Source organism: Garra rufa, chromosome 5, assembly GCF_049309525.1.
Source record: "Garra rufa chromosome 5, GarRuf1.0, whole genome shotgun sequence".
NCBI classification, from domain to species: Eukaryota; Metazoa; Chordata; class Actinopteri; order Cypriniformes; family Cyprinidae; genus Garra; species Garra rufa.
In genome coordinates, this window is record NC_133365.1 from 30,353,916 (window position 1) to 30,375,488 (window position 21,573).

The window sequence follows — 21,573 nt, forward strand, 5'->3', positions numbered from 1 at the left end:
CAGTTGAGACATTTGGGGGTAATGTTGTTGGTCTGACAAGTGTTTTTATGTATTTTCAAGAAAATGGCACTGTTGAACCACTGATGTCACATGGACGATGTCCTTACTACGTTTCTGGGTCTGGGAACATTTCAGCTACAAGCTCTTGGATTTCATCAAAAATATCTTAATTTGTGTTATGAAGATGAAGGTCTTACAGGTTTGGAACATCATGAGGGTGAGTAATTAATAACAGAATTTTCATTTTTGGGTGAAGTATTCCTTTAAGAAACCACACTGAATGATAAGGGTGTTGGTAATTAGAGAATGCCATCAGAGAGAAAAACACACTTGTTTTGCCATTATTCTGCTATTTTTATTATTGCCATTGGCTGCATAGCAAGGTGCTCTAGCCTCCACCTGATTGATGATTGGATCAGATTTCACTCAGAGCAACCTATTATTGGCTAAGAGACCGTGTGACATCTCAAGGAGGCTCTTACTATGGCAGAAAACACAGCGTATGTGCCAGCTCTCTGGAACTGACAGACATGTTGCCTGGCAACAGGAACTTGAGGGACATGATATCACATGACTGTGTTTGCATGCATATATGTATACAGTGTGTACTTACACATAATTGTTTTTAAACACTGTTGAATAAAGGAAGTTACCATGCCGTTACACAATCTCCAATATTCACATTAATATTTATTATCCCAAGTCAACATGTTATGATCATGGAGATTTATTGTAATCACTTGGGTTATATGAGCCTGTGAGAAGTGTGAACTTTACGGCTTTCTCAGGGTGTGATTAAGCACATCCTTATCATCTTGCCATAGTGTGCTTGGGTATGTGTCAAGAGCCTGTAAAACTGGTCTTTCTTTAACCTACTGAAAGGGAGTCGCTTTATCACAGGAATGTAAACACTCCTGTCCTCAGGAAGAGCAGGTTTGTAACATTGTGTGTCAATGTGTCTGTTTACAAATGGTAGACCTGCTAGTTACTGCGGCCAGGATGCAGAATGTTTGAATAGTTTGATATTTGATATCCATTAAGGAATTAATGGAACAAGGTAGGAGGAACTTCCACGAAAAACGGAAAGAAGGCCTGTGGCAAGGGAGGTCTTTTTTATAATTTTTTTGTTTCACATCAGCTGCCAGAGTTTGCAGATAATGGTCAGGGTTGCCACGGCAACACTGGAATAAAACGGAAAGTATCTTATGGGTCACATATAGCTGTTACTTCCTGTCTTACAGACACACACAGAGACACGACAAGATGATCTCAGCCTTTTCTGTACATTTATAGGGGCCCTTAATAAACACACCCTTTTAATACATTGTACAAGTGTTGCCTGCCATATAAATCTGGCCAGATATGTGAGAAATGTTTTAATGAGCTCCAAGTAAGCCATGCTGGAATTAAAAGCCTCATTTCTCGGCATAAAACAGGAAAACTTACTTTAGGGATTGTAAAAGCAGAAAAACCTGAATAACACAAGAAGCTTTTATATCTATCAAGAGGAAAAACTCTTATCTTTATTTAGCCATGAATTTCACATTGTGAAAAAATCACTTGTACAAAATAATGTTAACCGCAGTGGTTGAGATAAAATAACAATACAATTATATAATACGACAAATATAGAAATGAAAAGAAAAATGACACCCACAAAAACACAACAGTACAGCCCAACATTGACAGTGTTTTAGCAATGCGTCTGTTTGTGAAGGCATACAGCGTTTAAGAGTTCTCAATGCACACAGGCGTATGAGTCACCTCCGAATCAATCTTTCACTTCAGCAGGAGGAAGGGAGAGAGGGAGGGCAAAGGAGTAAGAGAGGAAAAACAAAACACTTGACTATTACCAAAGACTATAGTATACCAAAGACATGTCACTCGTGTAGTTTTGAATGGGGAAAAATGCAACGGTCATCATGGCCGCGAAGCCCCGCCTTCTTAGTGAAAGAGCCAATCGTTGATGAGTAAAGTCAGCGCGTCACTGCAGCTGCAGTTAGAAGTCCCGGTTGCTATAGAAACAGTCGGCGCTCTAAGACGTGCGTTCAGTACTGCGCATGCGCACTGGCTCATCTAGCCGGAAAAATAAGCGTTTTTTAACGCTATTAAAGCACAAGGAGCTATATTTATGAGGCAGTTCTTGTTGGATTTCTTTGGAGATTTCAAATATGAAATTTAATCTTAAGTTTGGCGAACAGTTTTGGAGAATTTGATGTTTCCCCATTCAAAGAGATAGGAGCTGCACTTGGATGCCCGAGAGGCGTTTCAAAGATGGCCGCCGAGTGACATGACTTGTCTTAAAAGGACTTTGCTATTACTAGTTCAAATGGAGTGGGGAGCCATGATTGTTGACCATCGCTGTGGCAACTGTGCTATGCGAGTGGGGGCAGAAGGGGGTCTTTTGATTGGCCGGAGGTTTCAGTGTGCAGTGTTCTGTGAAAAGGTATTCTGGAAGGGGGAGGGAGGGGGTCAAAGATGGAGGAGGGGGTGCGAGACCCTAAAGGCTAATCGGAACATTGTAAGCAAGAATTTCCTGGAGGTGATGAGAGGGTTTGTGGGAGGAACGCTTGCTACCGATTTTCCTCTCTCAGGGCTTTTCATTCAACTTTGCAGTCGCTGTGCAATTTTACAACATAGAACACTATATTCTATTAATATAAAGCTATATTTTTTATCACAACAGTTATAGTGTAGCAAACTGCCAATGGTGTTATTCAACCTACCCGAAAACGGTTGTCACTGCCGCTCAGCAGTGAATATTCAAACAGACGGATCATCTCTACAGGCAGTGCAATTTGGCATTGACATGAAAGCACTATGGTCTTTGCCCTTATGTAGACGCTGTTGGTTATTTCGAGACCTTTGGGATTTAGCTTTATCATAATAAACACCATTGTAGTTGTCATCATTTAATCTGCCCTATGAAATCATCACTCTTTTTTATGTCACATGCTGACTAATATTCACTCTTAAAAATAAAGGTTCTTTATTGACAACTACAGTCTTTATAGTGGAAAAGGATTCTTTAGATTATTAAAAAGTTCTTTATACTAAAGGTCCTTGCACACTGAGTCCAAAATTTTCGTCCAAAGTTTTCACACATTAAAAAAAAAGCACTGCCTCCAAAACTTTTCGTCCATCATAAACAAGTTTGGATAAGGTTCGATTTTCTGTGTTTTCGTATCCGTAGCGAGCATTTTGATAGGAAAGGAAGAGAATCACATTTACACACTGTCTCCGAAATTTTCGTCCGTCATTAAAACAAGCAAACAAACAAAACAAAAAAATGGATCAGTTTAGATCTTCTGCGTTTTCGCACCCATAGCAAGCATTTTGATAGGAAAGGATGACAAATACGAAAAATGCATTCGAAAATTTTGGACTCAGTGTGCAAGGGCATTTAGTTAAAATGTGTTCATGCCCAGAAACCTTAAGTCCAATGCATATTAATTAATCCATTGCGAAAAAATTCGCAAAACAATACAAAATGGACTCTTCAAGCTACAGATGCGAAAAACAAAAAAAAAATGTTTGTTTTTTTCGGAGGCAGTGAGTAAACTTGACTGACAACGTAAAGTCATTTATTTTTTAGCGTGTGAAAATCTCGGATGAGAATTTCAGACTTAACACTTTGTCTAAATAGGAAGCAACCGTTGTTGCATTCACAAAAGCAAAAGTTCCGAGTCCATTTGTATTGTTGTCGGAAGTAGCAAAAGCGTGCTAAGTGTGTCAGAAAAATAATGGGGCATAAGTTTACAGTGACTTGTTGCTTCCGGTGTAGACAGTAACACAGTTTACAATGGGCTCTACTTGCTTTTGTGATAACCATCCACTGAAATGTTTTTTGGAGAACCCAAAATGGTTCTTCTATGACACCACTGTGAAAAATCCTTCTTGGAACCTGTATTTTTAAGAGTGCATCTAGCAAAGTGTCTGTGACATATACCTCATCCAATCATAATGTTAACACCACCACTGAACTGTCAAAGTTATAACATGCTGGTGACAGTTCCAGCTGTTCTGAGAGCAGCTGTGGATGTCACATTCCTTAGATAGCTCTACAGGACCCTTACAACCCAAAGACACCCTGGGTCAGTGTGAGTTTCAGTACTGACAGAGTGATGGATGTAGAACAGGGTTACAGAGGCTGAATACTGGTCCGAGTTTGGCATGGGGTCACTCGGCACTGGTCAAAAGCACGTGCTAAACTACGCTACTGTGCTAGTAAGTGAAACATAATGCTTTGTAGATTTGAGGTAAGATCACAACAGATGATGCAGGTCAGAGCACCATCACAACCAGACAACTGATCTGTGGCTAAACCACATCAGATTACTCTCAATTACTTCATCTGATTAACTTGACCCAATTGGGTAATGTCTAAAGGGAGAGTTCAACCAAAAATGAACTTTCTGAGAAAGTACAAAATGGCAATTTTCATTTGTGGGTAAACTGCTCCTCCATTTGAAATTTTTCTTGCCGTCCCCCAAACTCTCAAAACCACTTCCCAAGTCCCCCATCTGCTGACCTGCCCACCCTGGGTAATCTGAACCTGTGACGTCATTCGTCCCATTCTTATTCGGTCAATGACCTTTGACCCCCAAGCCTCCCTGTTTTTGATCAGATGAGCAAGAGGCTCAAGAGTTCGCTGACCACTACAAATTCCACCTGCTCAGTCAAAATTACCTTATGTAAATGTGCAAAAGAGCAGCAGGAACACAGAGCTATTTGGGCCATGCGCGGTACAAAAACCTGTCAACTTTGATACATCCAAACATGTATGCAAGCAGAAAACTTAACAATAAATAAAAAAGACATATTGTTAATACACAATGGATCAAACAGAACGAAACAAACGGCTTAAAAAAAATCATAAATTAAGACAATTAATAGACACTGAAATATGTGAAGCCAGACAACCAGTTTCTTGCACTTTTTTCTTGTCCGTTTTTTTTTTTTTTGTAATTTACAGTTTCGTTGTTGTTGCCATAGAGACTGCATTCCCTCGCAGGGTGACGAAACGACTCTCACCTCTTTTCTCTCTCCTTCTGTCGTTCACGTTCACCGTGACTGTATGTGCTTAGAATAGTACAAGCAAAAACGGCAAAGCCGAAGTGTCTCGCACAACTGAAGTTTTGTGCGGGAGAAACGTGGAACTCTAGTTGGTCAGTCATCAGAAGCTGGAAGGATAGTATTTGTTGGTGCTTCCTCAGAGGGCATGCTCACGCTGCTTGTTGGTTGTTTATTTTGAGGGGGTGGGGGAATGATCGGGTGTTGAGTGGGGATCAGATGGACTCTCGTTCAGACGAACATGCTGGGACATGCCTCTCCCGCACTCACTTAGTTGCAAACGCACAGCTTGTGCGTGTACCTTGGGACACACTGTGCTCGTGTCCATTTTCACACCAAGCTGCTAAGGTCTGTTCAACAGGAACAGTTCAGCATCAGTCTGTCCTCCTTGTACAGACGTGTGAAGGACATATAGTTTAAAAAAAAGGCTTGCTCATGTTTCCTTCCGTCCAAAAAACAGCAAAATATGATGTTTATCTGTCCATTAAGTGACCGCATCAGCCTTTCTTCTTCTGAGCAAGGTCTATTTTTTAACATCAACATGAGAGAAGAAAAGGTAGATACATATCAGGACATGAGGTACTTTTCCTGGAGTATCTTAACATCTCCAATCATGCGTAGAGACTGCTGTTGATCTCCCAATCAAAAGCGTCCACTCATCCTTCATGCAGTATACAAATTAAGACAGGCATACGGGTCTATTTTAGCTTGCATGGCATCAGCATTGTACAAAAACATTCAGGGTACACAAACGTAAGGGGCGACTATGCTGGTTACGATGGAAGCAGACTGGACTTTCAGGATGCGTCGCAGTTCTTTTGGTTTTCACTGTGAAGCCCACGTTCTGATACTCCACAAAATGTAGGATATGACGTCACAATGTACTTGAAACTTCCAAGCAAAAAAGTTGAACTCACAGCAGGAAAAAAAAAGCTTTGTGACTGGACCTCACACACAATATTTAGCTCTTATAAGAGAAAGTGTCTTCATAAAATTGCACAGGAAGGTTTTCTTCACAGTTGGAATCCAGTAGACAATATCGACAAATGGACACAAAGAACTCTGTGGAAAGATAAAACAACAAAAACATATTAGGAACACTTCAACTGAGTTTTTTTTAGGTTATAAAGCTAGACTAGAACTTTCACATTTACGTCACACATGCACACATGCGTTTCAGGAATAAATAAAAATTCACTCTCTGAGCCAAACCATTTGTTCCTTAGCTTTTCTTTTTCCCCCTCAAGGAAAAACAAAAGAACAGAACAGGTCAGACCCTCACACCTGTTTAACAGCAGACACAAGCCAAAAAAAACAAAACAAAAAAAAAAAAAAAATTCAAAAGACACACAGGCCTGCACTCTTATAGAGTTAGTTCACCAAAAAAATTTAAATTAGCCAATTATTTATTCACCCTCAAGCCATCCTAAGCATATATTACTTCCTTCTTTCAGACAAATCCTATCGGAGATGTATTAAAACTTTCCTTTCAAGCTTTATAATGGCAATAGGCGGGTATTTCTCTTCAACAGGTTAAAACAAGTCCAATAAAGCGCATCCATCCATAATGGAAAAGTGCCTCACTCGGCTCCAGAGGGTGAATAAAGGCCTTCTGTAGTGAATCGATGCGTTTTTGTGAGAAAAATATAAATATTTAAAACGTAATAATCATTTTAATCCATCTTGCGCGCACTGTTGTACACAGAAGCAGCTTGGGGCAAATGACATAGGCCGTATACGTAGCGCATGCTCTTGTGAGTTTCGTGAAAACCAATGTTTGTTTACAGGAGCAAAGCAAGCAAAAGTTTTCTTCCTTTAGCAAAGGAAAACCTTTTGGCTTATATCAAAATCCTCAGACATTCTTCTTTACAAATCCTCGTTTTGTACTTCTAATTCATGACTATTGTTTTGTTTAGATCTCTCGACTTATGCGTCCATGTTAGTCATTGCCGAGCAGCGCTGTCCTGTGTTATCCGCCCAGAGTTGCTTCCGTATACAATAGTGAGCGCAAGCTAGATTAAAGTGATTATTATGTTTTGAATATGCTTACAAAAACGCATTGATTCGCTACAGGAGGCCTTTATTCAACCCCTGGAGCCGTTTGAGGCACTTTTTATTATGGATTGATGCAGTGATGAGCGGGTCAATGTATAAACAACCCGAACCCGACCGACATTTTCAACTAACCCGCCCGCAACTCGGACCGCAAAAAAAAAAAAAAAAAAAAAAAGTTAATATTGTACCCGACCCGCTTCCTGACCCGCATGTTTAATATTCGTTTTTAATCCCTGGTTTTAAACAAGCATATACATGAGATAATTTATATATTATTGCTTGAATAAACGTTTAAAAACAGAGCTAGAATTTTAGAATTAAGGAAATTAAACAGACCTAGGCATTTGAAAAGACATAGTGAAATGTGTCTAATAATTCCAAAAAGAAAGAGAAGCATTGGACATAATCAAAATATTCAAGACATTTATTAGGAATACCATTTTCTAAACAATGAAGATGCTGCATGTGTTTATCCAGTCTAATCGAAGTGTGCGTCTCTCCCCCGACTTTCCCAACAAAAATCCCACCCCCTCTCAGAAAATACATAAAGCTGACATGACTGAGCTATATGCGTTTAAAAGTAGCCTATTAAAATGGTACAATGGCATTGCTCAAGTTCAACGTGTTGGGAAATCGGGCATTTTGTCCCGTGTCAGCATTTATTCAACAGTTAATAACGCTCAACATTCAAAAGGTAAATATTATTCAGCCAATAAAGTGTAGGTCTATGTATTTCATAGAAAATTGTGTCTAGTACTATATAAATTACAAAGGTTTAATTGGCATCTTTATTTCAAATGACCCGACCGGCCGCGACCCGAATATCATTAAAAATATTTTTGGATGACTCGTAACCGCGGGTAACTCATTTCAGATCAACCCGCGCATCACTGATAAACACCCATCTATTGCCATGATAAAGCTTGAAAGAGCCAGGTGTTTTCATACATATATATATATATATATATAACTCCGATTGGATTCGTCTGAAAGAAGTAGTCATATACGCCTAAGATGGCTTGAGGGTGAGTAAATAATGGACTAATTTTCATTTTAGGGTGAACTAACCATTTAAATACTGCATTCAGTCAGATCATTGACAGTATTAATTCAATTTACAAAGCAGCATTTAGGAACCTAAATGCAGTGCAACAAAGGCGGCTTCTTCTCTCCATTGTTGTACCAAATGCAATACAGTATGTTTTTCCTCTTTCGCTTTGTCTCTACTATCGTTTTACAGCCTTAAGCTTCTGCAATGTCCACTATCCATTCTGAAGTCACGTATTCTCTCTCAAGGCCTCTAGCTTGAAATAAGAGAAAAATGAAATGGAGGTGATCATTTGAAAGCAGAAGTCCCCCGGAGCGACCGAATCAAGTCGTTAGCACACATTTTCTCCCTCTCTTCCCATCCCAACCTAACCCAACTCCCACTTTCTTCTTTTAAGTTCTGCATACAGTTCATATAAATGACAGTAAAGGGCAGAAGAGCCCCGCAGTTACAGAAGAATCGCTTGCCAATTAAAACCCACTCAAACAGAAGCCCAAAGAGACTGGAAGGGGGCAAAGCCAAATCCATCTCTCCATCGATCCCAGTGCTGGCTGGGTGTAGATTCTACAGAGCTGCTTTTGAAGACAAAATGTTCGGTGAACCATGGCACTTCATTTAAGCAGCATGGAGTTGACGGTGAATGAACACAGCTTAGACTAATGACCTCCCTCCACTCCCACACCCGCCAAACACAAGCCTGGCATAAACACACACGCGTATGTGCAGCACACACTCATGCACACGCGCAGCAGTGATGCGCGGGTCAGTGGAAAAACAACCCGAACCCGATCGACGTTTTCAACTAACCCGCCCGCAACTCGGACCGCAAAATAAAAAAATAAAATATTGTACCCGACCCGCTTCCTAACCCGCATGTTTAATATTAGCGACTGACACCAGCGATTATATGCGGCTATATGCGGTGGAGATGCGTTCACTGTCAAACATCATTCGGCATTAATTAGGTAATTTTGTCAAAAGAAATGTTCTTGATTACAAGAAAAATACAGATTGTTCATGTTGTGATTTAGTTTGTCTTGCCTTTATGCAGATTTAAATAGTTTCATTTTCGAAGTAGGTTACACTAAATTATGTCAGTGATTCTCCGATGTTAAATATGATCAAGAGTTATTTTATTTCGATCTAATAAAAGTTAAGAAAAAGATTAGCCTATAGTCCTACATATTAGAGACTATAAGCTAATTCCTTTTTTCTTAACTTTTATTCTTCTTAAAACTATCAAGAATATTAAATCAACTTAATAGGCTAGGTTAACAACTTTTCTTATACAAACATAAGAATGCACTTCAAAAAGAAGTTTTCATATATAAATTCGGGAATCACGAATATGACAAAAAATATATATATATTAATTGTATAGCTATAATAGTTGTATCAAATGAATAAGGAAATTATAGTGCCTTGAATTTATTAAGTAATGCTTAATTTCGTTCGTTTCGCTCTCTGGAAATGTAAAGAAAAAATACCGGTTTTATTCGGAATTCGTTTTTAATTCCTGGTTTTAAACAAGCATATACATGAGATAATTGATATATTATTGCTTGAATAAACATTTAAAAATATTCCTTTATACAGATTTAAATAGTTTCATTTTCGAAGTAGGCTACTCTAAGTTATGTCAGTGATTCTCCGATGATATCAATAATTATTTTATTTCGATCTACTGTGTAATAAAAGATAAGAAAAAGATTAGCCTATAGCCCTAAATATTAGAGACTATAAGCTAATTCCTTTTTTCTTAACTTTGATTGTTCTAAAAATTATCAAGAATATTAAATCAACTTAATAGGCTAGGTTAACAACTTTTCTTATACAAACATAAGGAATGCACTTCAAAACGAAGTTTTCATATATAAAATCAGGAATCACGAATATGACAAAATAATATATATATATAAATATATATATATATATATAAAATATTATTTTGTCATATTCGTGAGAAATAGAGAAACATATATAGCCTATTAATTGTATGTATGTATATATATATATTGTATAGCTATAATAGTTGTTAATAATACGAAATTATAGTGCCTTGAATTTATCAAGTAATGCTCAATTTCGTTCGTTTCGATCTCTGGAAATGTAAAGAAAAAATACTGTTTTTATTCGGAATTCGTTTTTAATGGTTTTAAACAAGCATATACATGAGATAATTGATATATTATTGCTTGAATAAACGTTAAAAAATAGTGCTAAATTTTATAATTAAGGAAATTAAACAGACCTAGGCATTTGAAAAGACATAGTGAAATATGTCTAATAATTCCAATAAGAAAGAGAAACATTGGACATAATGAAATTATTCGAGACATTTATTAGGAATACCATTTTCTTAACAATTAAGATGCTGCGTGTGTTTATCCAGTCTAATCGAAGTGTGCATCTCTCCCCGACTTTCCCAATAAAAATCCCACCCCCTCTCAGAAAATACATAAAGCTGACATTATATGCGTTTAAAAGTAGCCTATTAAAATGGTACAATGGCATTGATCAGTTCAACATGTTGGGAAATTGGGCATTTTGTCCCGCGTCAGCATTTATTCAACAGTTAATAACGCTCAACATTCAAAAGGTAAATATTATTCGGCCAATAAAGTGTAGGTCTGTGTATTTCATAGAAAAGTGTGTCTAGTTCTATATAAATTAAAAAGATTTAATTGGCATCTTTATTTCAAACGACCCGACCGACCGCGACCCGAATATCATGTAAAATATTTTTGAATGACTCGTAACCCGGGTTGATCCGGGTTGTATTTGAAAATGTATTTTCTCATTTCGGATCAACCCGCGCATCACTGACGCGCAGCAACATACAAGCTTAGTTTTTGCAATTGTGGATTTTCCATTGATTTTCCGAGACAAATAATATTTTCTGTCTCAAAACTGTCCTTGTATTTTAAAGAAAACTTTCAACCATTTATTTCCATTGCTGTCATAGAAAATGTTGTTCTATTGAACTCATCAAAAAAAAAAAAAACATGAACATGTAAATGTATCACTACTTCCACAAAAATATTAAGCAGCACAACCAACCACGTTAAATCTTTGAGGAAAAATAATAACTGTACATACAAATATGTAGTTTGTTATTCTATCTGTTCTGGTATAACGCAATACTTCAGCAAAGAACATCACTGAACCTTTGTAGAGTTCAACAGCAGATTTGTACCAAAAAAACAGTTTCACAGAGAGAGGGAAAAGATAAGAGATAAAGAGAACAGTGTGTCTGTGTATGTAGGAAAGGGAGGATCTCTGTAACCAGATGCATTCCCATGGGAGAAAGATAGCAGGAGTTTGAGTGTGAGAAAACACAGCCAGTTGGAGAGAAAGAAAGAGCAAGACTGAAAATCTTTGTTTACCCTCCCTTATCCAGTCCTCCCCCTCTCCCCTCATCTCTGTCTTCTCTCTCCTCCCACTCCTCTGGCCAGCAGTGAGGCTCCTCATTGTTAGCTGGGAGGAAGCTTGCTTAGAACACTTCATGGTCTTTTAAATGCATAGGAATGGCTCAGTGAACAAAGGAAGGACCACCACTTTGAAATTAACTGCCCTGTCAAGGTGGGCGGCATTTCACATGCACACGGTCACAGAGACTTTAAAAGCGAAGCTAAATGACCAGTGCAAAAGGGTCAGGAATGGAATGAGTGTGGAGGACTGCCTCCGTTTTTGTTGTTTCAGTGAAGAGGAAGTTAAGTCGGTGATCATTTTATTTAGTCTACCATCTTGGAGTTTGACTCACTCTATCAGTATTTATAGGTTACGCTGTTCTTGCTACAGTCAGACTGATTACCTGCCATGAAGGGAGAGGAGAAATGAATGTATAAAATATTAATTCCATTCTACCAGGTACAGATAAATCTTTCTATTGTTAGGTGCTTTCACTCAAAGAATAAAGTGCTAAATATAAACATCCCTCCACTTCCATTCTCTTCTTTTTCCAATGTCTTTGAAAACATTCTCATCAAACAAGAGTGAAAATATTGTATATATGTTCACTTATTTCCCAGTGTTATACTCACAGAATATAAATGCATCCATATTGATTTTTGCTTTGCGCCTAAACTCCCATCACAGTCTGAATCACAAGGATTGCAGTAAACTGCAAAACACGTTGACTGGCGATACAGAAACCGTTTACAGAAAACAACATCTATGACTCATCTGAATTACCTCATTTCATTTACTTAAGCGTGTTTTACTCTTAAGTTATGCAATGTATGAGTCAAGCCAAAAGATTTCCGACTAGAAGTCAAGTGAATCAACAACAGTGTGGGTTTTACACTGATCTCTGACCTTTTACTACAGCTATGAATCTATTGAAGTCAGTTTTGTTTTAGCAGACACTGTTTTATCAATGTTTTATCAATATCCATTTCCAACAACTTTGTCTATTTCACCATTCAGTTATTGTTATCGTATAGTTATTGTCTACATATTTTTTAAATCTACATAAGGTGATTGTATGAGAAATTCATGATATTTGCCAGTTGACTATGCAAATCTGTGCGACCAACTTACACCCATTGCTAAATCAACATAAGAAAATCCAATGCCTTCACACAAAAATCCCAAACTGTGTAGATTCCTATTAAATGACTGCATTTCCTCTGAAAACTCACTGAAAAAATATAAACATGACCACACCTTTAACCAGAAAGACAGTGGTGATCCAATGTCTATTTAATCATTCAAATATTTGATTACGCACTGTAGCATATATGTGACCCTGGACCACAAAACCAGTCTTAAGTAGCACAGGTATATTTGTAGCAATAACCAAAAATACATTGCATGGGTCAAAATTATCGATTTTTCTTTTATGCCAAAAACTATTAGGATATTAAGTAAAGATCATGTTCCATGAAGATATTTTGTAAATTCCCTACCATAAATATATAAATGATTAGTAATATGCATTGCTAAGAACTTCATTTGGACATCTTTAAAGGCGATTTTCTCAATATTTGGATTTTTTTGCACCCTCAGATTCTAGATTCTCAATTAGTTGTATCTCGGCCAAATATTGTCCTATCCTAGCAAACCATGCATCAGTGGAAAGCTTATTTATTCAGCTTTCAATTTAAAATTACCTTTATAACTGGTTTTGTGGTCCAGGGTCACATATACTCAGAAAGACAAAGACCGTTTACTACAGCTATGCATCTATTAAATTTAGTTTTTTTTACTAGACACTGTTTTATCAATATCCATTTCAAACAAGTTTGTCTATTTCAACATCTTCATTTCATCAATAATCAGCCAATCACAGTACATACACTGTATAGTAAATCACAGTTGAGTTGAATTGTATTAGTATTTTTTTTGTCTACATGATTTTTATTTCATAAGAAATTAATATTTCCCAGTCAACTATGCAAATCTGTGCGACCAAATTAAACCCATTGCTAAATCTTACGCCGCCACACAAAAATCACAAACTGCGTAGATTTCTATTAAAATGACTGCATTTCCTGCGAAAATTCACTGAACAACTGTTAACATGACCACACCTTTAACCAGAAAGACAGTGGTTATCCACAATGTCTATTTAATCATTCAAATATTTGATTACGCATTGTAACGTAAATACTCAGACAGACAAAGACTGTAGCTGAACAATGCAGAAGCCTACTGCAAACACATTGCAGAAGTACTAAACTTTTGCTCAGACTCGATGCTAGCATGTCAACACACTGCTCATCCAAATACAACACACCTCACCGTTTCCTTCTCTATCTTTTCCCTAAGCACTCCCTCCTCCCTTATTTGCCCTACCTCTCTTTCCTCCTTCCTCCACCCTTAGACAAATTTTCCCCTCAGGAACAATAAAAGTCTTCTATTCTGCTTCAATTACCCTCGGTGCAACGCCCCTCACTGCACACTCATAACTCATTCAGCCCTACCGCAAGCCGCCTACTCACAACAGAGACACACAAACACACAGTTTTACTCATGATCTAAATTTTACATGTGAAAATTTGCATGTGCCCACACGTGCATTGAAATTCAGGTGTAGCCTAGGATCTGGTATGGGGAGCTTGAATCTCCAGCTCAAAGACCAAGGCTTTGAAATCTCTGAAGCAAGAATTAAAATTTTTTTTCTTCCTCACAGTCTGGAGACTGATCAGATACAGCAGAGTCTCCATATCAGCTGGAGCAGACAGAGCACACACACACACTGCATCGCTGGGCATATCACTGCTGAGAGGTAGATACTGGAAAGCCTGATGCCCTTTTCCGATGCAATCCTGCTGTGACCAAAGCCTGTTTTCCTGGAGACTGAGCAAGGCTCAATGCTTAATAGCCACTATTTTTATGGACTCTCTGGAAACCTGACATCTGTAGCAACCTATTATAAAACATCCATTAATGCACCAGCTTTGAAAGTTATCGATTAAAGTGAAACGCTGAGATTAGTATACCTATATACACAACAGAAGAATCTCCTCACAGAAACAAAGGAGGAAAACCGCAAAAAGACAGTCAAGGAATGAGAAACAACACTAAAAGCACTGGGGAACTGATAGATTGAAAAGAAAGATATCTGATTTTACATATGAGCCGTGTTGACTTGGTTGATATTCATAGCATGCCATGCTGCCTTGCCGTTTCTTTCCCCTCTGCTTCCTAAGACAATTTAATTGTGCTGTCAATACTCAATTTTCTACTGATTTTAATAAGGTTCTTTGTCAATGTATGTACGAGGCAGATCATGAGGGATAAATGAAATCTCTATATCCAAATGCAGTGTGCATATGTACACACAAAGAGCCATGTAAAATTGTACTTACAAAGTGGGCAGTGTGTGAAACCACAACATCGGAATAATTAGAGTTAAATGTTCTGGGAAAACACACAATTAGAAAATATTACCTAAACAGGTTTATGACCTTTACTAACAAGGGCTGGGTGCATCTCATTCCTCTGAAATTCCCTTGCGTTCGAAAGAAAAATTCTCTCCAAATGTATTCCAGTCCTTACAAACTACTTTGACCATGCAAACATAAGCTCAGTTAGTCGCTTGTAAACACAATGTAAACAACATTGTGATTTTCTGGATGAATGTCCATCATGAATGAAACTGAGATTAATCCTAATAGATAAAATTCCCAAATGTGACCCTGGACCATAAAACCAGTCATAAGGGTATTTTTTTAAATTATATTTATACATCATCTGAAAGCTGAATAAATGCTTTTCAGGGATGTATGGTGTGTTAGGATAGGACATTATTTGGCTGAGACAACTATTTGAAAAAATGGAATCTAAAGGTGCAAAAAAAAAAAAAAAAAAAACTAAATACTGAGAAAATCGCCTTTAAAGATGTCCAAATAAAGTTCTTAACTATGCATTGTACTAATCAAAAATTAAATTTTGATATATTCATGGTAAAAATTTACAAAATATCTTCATGGAACATCATCTTTACTTAACAACCTAAGGATTTTTAGCATTAAAAGAAAAAAATTATATATTTTTTTTTTGATAATTATTATTGTGCTACTTAAGACTAGTTTTGTGGTCCAGGGTCACAAATAAACATACAGGGATATAGAAATAAGCAAATAGGTACATGTTAACACTGATAAACGATAACTGATTCTAAAAATTCAATATTATTTTAACCATTTAGAAATGCCATTTCATTTTAAATGAATTTAGACATCACAACTGTATGTTGTACAGTATGAAAATGGGATGTTCTGACTAGATTTTGACATCGCTGCCTTTTACTGCATCCCTTTCTGTAATTGGACCAAATAAGTAACATGCCTATTCTTTTTTTAGACTACACAACCTACCTTGTAGGAACAGTAGGGACACACAGGGGAGAACAGGCGTGCTTCAGGCTGGGAGGTGTTTCCAGGTGCTGACGAAGGCAGTGGGGATCAAGGAATACGGTACGGTAGTGATGCTGTTCCAGGCATCCAGCGTGGGGTCGTAACAGTCCAGGGTTTTGCAGCGCTGTGTACCAAAGTAGCCACCCACCACATAAAGTTTGTTTCCAGAGGCCACTGCTTGGCAGCTCATCCGCTTCGCTGTAACATCTCCCACTTTAGTCCATTGATAAGTCTCACTGCTGAATTTGTAGGCAGAGCAAGCGGAGAATTCGGTGTCGCCTCCCATTACAAAGATCTGGTTGCCGAGAACAGCAGCTGCAGTGTAGCGCCATGGCTGTGGACAGGACGCTGGAACCGTCCAGCGATTTTCTGAGGGATCGTAGCACTGAACTTTTGGCAGCTTGTCGTGGGCCACGCTCGTCCCTCCGAAGGCAAATAACTTCAGCTTTACGCTGACGACAGCAGCATTGCTGACTCCTTCTCGCAGTGGAGCCACCATGCTCCACTTGTTAGCAACTGGGTCAAACTGCTCTACCTGCTTCAAAGACACAGACGGTGATGCAGGCAGACAGCCAGTGGCAGCTGTGTGACCTCCGACGACGTACAGGCAGTGGCGTAACTCAGCAGATCCGTGACCGAAACGTGCTATTAGCATCGGAGCCGCTTTGGACCATTCTTCATGTAATGTATCATACACCCAAACATCTTTAGACACACCGTTCTCTGAGCCCCGGCCACCAGTCACATACACTTTGCACCCAATGGCGCAGGCGCTAAACTCTTTGCGTGGACTGGGGATGTCCGCCTTTGGAATGATCTCTTTAGCCTTCTGGTCAACCAGGTAAAGCTTGTCGCACATAAACGTGGGGCCGCCAAGCAGGAAGAGAGCATGACTGGTTTTGCGTGGCCGGGCACAAGGACTATTAACAACGCCGTCATTTTGCAAGATGCGCAGCTTGCAGCGGATGGCCTCATCCACCAGCTCTTTGCTTTTTGCCTGTGCGATGATGAGCTCCTCCGTAGAGACGTTCTCCATGAGGAAGATGGCAGGCAGGAGAGCCAGGCGCACAGTACGGAGCAGCTCCGGAAGGTCACAGTGCCGTCTCTCAAGGTCGTAGTTCACCCAGTTGAGCGCCGACTCGTAGACTAGACGCTCATCCTCGGTTTCGAGCTCTTCGTGTGCCAAAAGTTGGACCAGCATGTCCTTGGGCAGCTGGAGAAACTCTTCAGTTTTGCAGATAGCAGGGAAGTTACTGAGACACATGCTCCAGGACAGCTGGAACAGCTGGGTGCACTGGTGAGCGTCCGAGAGCAGCAGCATGCCCAGGCAGTTGGTTGGGTGAAGGTTCTTCTCCAGGAACTCGGCACAGGCATCACGGATGTCCTGGAACTCCAGCATGTCACCGGCCTCAAGGAGAGACTCTGCATTCTCCTCATTTATTATCACTCTTGAGGAGTAGGCATAGTCCAGAAGGAGCTCCAATACCTAGACAATGCAGATTAAAGGCAAAGTTAACCTAAATAAAGTAACAACGTCTCATTTTTGCAGTCAAACTGCACTTTGAAAACCATGAAACTATTGATTTGCAAAAGCCTGATGTTCAACCCCAGAGCTACTCCAAGGTTTCAGTACTCTACAATCAACAATGTGCTGTACAGTAAATTAGAGTAGCTTACAATGACAGAAAATTGATTTGTGTCATCATGTACCCATCCTCATGTAATTTCCAACCTTAATTTAACACAAAAGATGATATTTTTAAGAGTTTTTGTTTAGACAAAAGACATTTTTTGTATTCCACAAAAGAAATCCATACAGATTTGGAATCACATGAGGTAGGTAAAAAACTGAACTTTCATTTTTTTGTTGAACTATCCCTTTCACACTCTTTGACTACTATACAAATTCAAGCACTTCATCAGTACCTCTGGATGAATAGACTCCCTGAAGTCCACTTCACTGTCCTGACTCTCTCTCAGCCCTCCGCTGAACATTGCTTCAAAGTAGCGGCTGCAGGCGGCCAGCACAGCCCTGTGGCACGGGAAAGAGCGGTTTCCTGCGTGGAGCAGAACATCGGTGAAGAGCCTCTGCTGACGAAGAGCATTCAGGTGCATTAGCACACTGTCGGCATACGAGGACTTGTGAAACAGGTAGATGTTCATAGAGCCCGTGCTGGCACGAGACTTGCGGTTCTCGTGGACGCAGACCGACATTTTCATTGAATCCTGAAAAAGAAGAGAGAGAAATTGTTCTGGTGACTCAAGATGCAAGAATAAAAACAGGGAATGTGTGTTAACCTTTTTAGACAATTAAAATTCACACTGAAGACGTGAAAGATTTCTCTAGCACCCTAGTGAGAACAGGCATTTTGCTGGGGGTTTGAATAGCCCCTGTTGTCTGTTGCAGGAGTTGACTGACATTGTTTTGAACAGTGATATGATCAGTATCAGCAAAATACACAAAGAGCATGCCAAACCTCAACATGAAGGCAGAGAAGATGATGTAATTCTGCAAACACAACATAAAAACCCACTGGAAGCCTCTCTGATGTCTAGCCGACTGGAATGTGAACAACTGCAAGGGAGTCTAATCATTACCAGGTGTTCAAAGCCGGACGGATAATAAGGGGGAAACTGAAGGGGGGAAAAACTTTCAGAAGTAAACACCCCTGCCTGACATTTACTGTGGAGAAACGAACAAAGAGTTGAGCACCAGGCACAGAGTCAACACTAAGTGTGTCAATGTCACTGGCCGCCATCTGGTCACCTATGTGGTGCACATTCAAATCCAATCAGTCTGAATTTCCATGTAACCGATACACGCCCCCTGGTCCCTGCCGGCTGTCAACATCCCTCCGGGGAGAATTTAATTGTGTTTCCGCTAATGTTGTGCAGAGGCAAAATGTAGTTCTGAACTGGGCTAAATACATTAAGGACACAGATGCAATGGTGATGTATCACACCTGCTAGAGTCCAATAATCCATTTAAATTGACCACAGCTGTGAAGTACAAGAGCCAGAAACCCTGTGCTGACATTGGCCATTAATTATTTTGCAAGTCCACAGTACTGAAAACTAGCAATGTTATGACTGTGTAACAATTAGTTAATAGCTTACAATAAAGATAAACAGTAAAGAGTGTAATGACAATTTGCAATCACATCTCTATAAAAAGTGCTTTTCAAACAACATTTATTTCTATGCCAACATGTTACAGAAATCTAATTGTGAATGATGACAGATCAACATTCTCGTGACATAATATCATAAGTGAACAGACATCACTTGCACACACCACTATTTTAATAATGTTTCATTAACATTTTATTAAAAAATAGATGACAACAAGAATAACCACTGAATGCTTTTAATGTGTATTATTCGAATACAAACACAGCTTTAATAGCTGCCCAGTGACTTATGTCCTAGAAACAGACCAGGGTAACTAAAGAATGCACTTGCATTTACATTTATGAAAATATAGACCGTATATATTACCTGTTCAGGAGCAATGAGGACTTCAGTTCCGTCTGCTCTGGCCCACAAACATGCCACAACGCGACGCGTACAGAGTCACAATACTGGCTGCGCTGGACGCTCTGGCAACAGCGTCCGATGTCGCGTGGAAGAACCACAAAATAAACAAATGAAGTGTAATTCAATCCACTTGCTTTTAACGTAAGCAACGAACCTAGAAATACAGTTTGTTCTATTTTTGCTGAGGTGCACGGAAAACTACTTGAGTTCCTCTATCTTTGTGACTACGGTGCACAAATACATTCGCTCGTATAGTCATATAGCAGCTCCGCCGCTGCAGGTCTCAATAGTGAACAGCTGACGGGTGTGAACAGCTTTTAGAGGAGGAAGAAAGAGAGGCGGAGCGATACCGCTCTTAGGAGAATGTGGGAGGAGATAGACTGATGAACTGGCGTGAAAAGAGATAAGGAGATTGTGGTTGGGCTCATTAATAGAGTAATAATGGAATTTTATTAGACTGCATGTTACCAAAGGGTTTGTGTGTATAAGAGAATTCAAAGTCTGTGCATACGTTGTATACTGTATGCTTCGCATATAATGGCTTTTTAGGAAAAAGTCATCCTACTTATCAGCAACTTCAGCAGCAAAGCTGTGTACTGAAAGTGATTTCAATCATCTAGTCTGTAAATTGTACTTCGAGTCCAGCCTAAACTTTGTTCCTCGTTAGTTTGAGATGCACTATGCACACGCTGGGACGAAGGTTCAGAGCTAGTGTTGAATTTTAATTCACGGAACAATGTCGTCCCCTGCTGAACAAAAGTTGCATTTGCGTTGTCTGCATCACACCTGTAAATGCCCTTGACTTATGTAGGTGGGTCATTCCTAGTATTCGGTACTTGTGCCTTTTGGACTCTAACACTTAAAAAATGAAACGCACATTTTTTTTATATATATATTAACTCTTGTATGATAATATACCTATTCGTATGAGAGATGTAAATCGTGTGGAAAATAATTTTGGTCAATCTTAAGTATATATACATTTTATCAATTATGAGCCAAATTCAATGAGAAGAAGGACTAAAAATGTCCACCCTGTTAGGGACAAATGAACAACAATTTAAAAGATTGAATTAATGGACATTCTTTGAGAGACGTACAGTTACAGTTGAGGTCAAAAGTTTGCACCCACCTTTCACAATCAAAAATGAAAAATATTCATTACTTTACCAAAGTAAGAGGGATCATACAAAATGCATGTTATTGTTTATTTAGTACTGACCTGAATAAGATATTTCACATAAGGGATGTTTACATATAGTCCACAAGAGAAAATAAAAGATTAATTTATAAAAATTACCCAGTTCAAAAATTTATGTTCAATATTATTCTTGATACTGTGTTGTTACCTGAATGATCCACAGCTTTTTTGTTTAGTGATAGTTATTCATGAGTCCCTTGTTTGTCCAGTTAAGCTGCCTGCTTTTCTTCAGAAAAATCCTTCAGGTCTCACAAATTCTTTGGTTTTCCAGCATTTTTGTGTATTTAAACTTTTTGATTTTGAGATCCATCTTTTCATACTGAGGACAACTGAGGGATTCATATGAAACTATTAGAAGGTTCAAATGCTCACTGATGCTCCAGAAGGAAACACAATGCATTAAGAGCCAGGGGTGAAATTTTTTTGAATTTGAAGATCAATTGAATATTTTGTCTTCTGGGAAACATGTAACTATCTTCTGTAGCCTCTTTAGGGTAGTACTAAATAAAAGAATATGATATTTAGGCAAAATAAGAAAAATGTACACATCTCCATTCTATTCAAGTTTTTTGTGTGGGATGGATGAATGAACTGAACGAAGGTTTAAACTGTATGCCAAAGTGAATACATCATCAGATTCTGTCTGAGGTGTCACTGTGAAGAACATTTTATTATAATAGGCATTATTTGCTTTACTCTACTAAAGAGTGTTCTTTAAACTGTCTAAATTCTTCATCAGTAGAAATTGAAAATTGCCTCGACAGACACAAACAAGTCACAAGTCAAAAATATAT

The 21,573-nt window shown here is 38.7% G+C and overlaps 1 protein-coding gene across 1 annotated transcript; it reads right to left on the minus strand.

The window, feature by feature from the left end:
* Nucleotides 1–1,503: 1,503 nt before the first annotated feature.
* Nucleotides 1,504–19,846, minus strand: enc1 (ectodermal-neural cortex 1). The gene is made up of 4 exons (XM_073840278.1): nt 19,540–19,846; nt 17,968–18,267; nt 16,003–17,527; nt 1,504–6,135 (listed from the first exon to the last, which is right to left on the minus strand). Exons 2-3 carry the CDS (start codon nt 18,259–18,261, stop codon nt 16,046–16,048), a joined length of 1,776 nt encoding a protein of 591 aa, XP_073696379.1. The 5' UTR covers nt 18,262–18,267; nt 19,540–19,846; the 3' UTR covers nt 1,504–6,135; nt 16,003–16,045.
* Between the last annotated feature and the right edge of the window lie 1,727 nt (nt 19,847–21,573).

Coding starts and splice junctions, on each gene's coding strand:
- enc1 (XM_073840278.1), bottom strand. CDS start 18,261: ATGAAAATGTCGGTCTGCGTCCACGAGAACCGCAAGTCTCGTGCCAGC. Junction 17,528..17,967: donor GGGAGTCTATTCATCCAGAG/GTACTGATGAAG, acceptor TGCATTGTCTAG/GTATTGGAGCTCCTTCTGGA.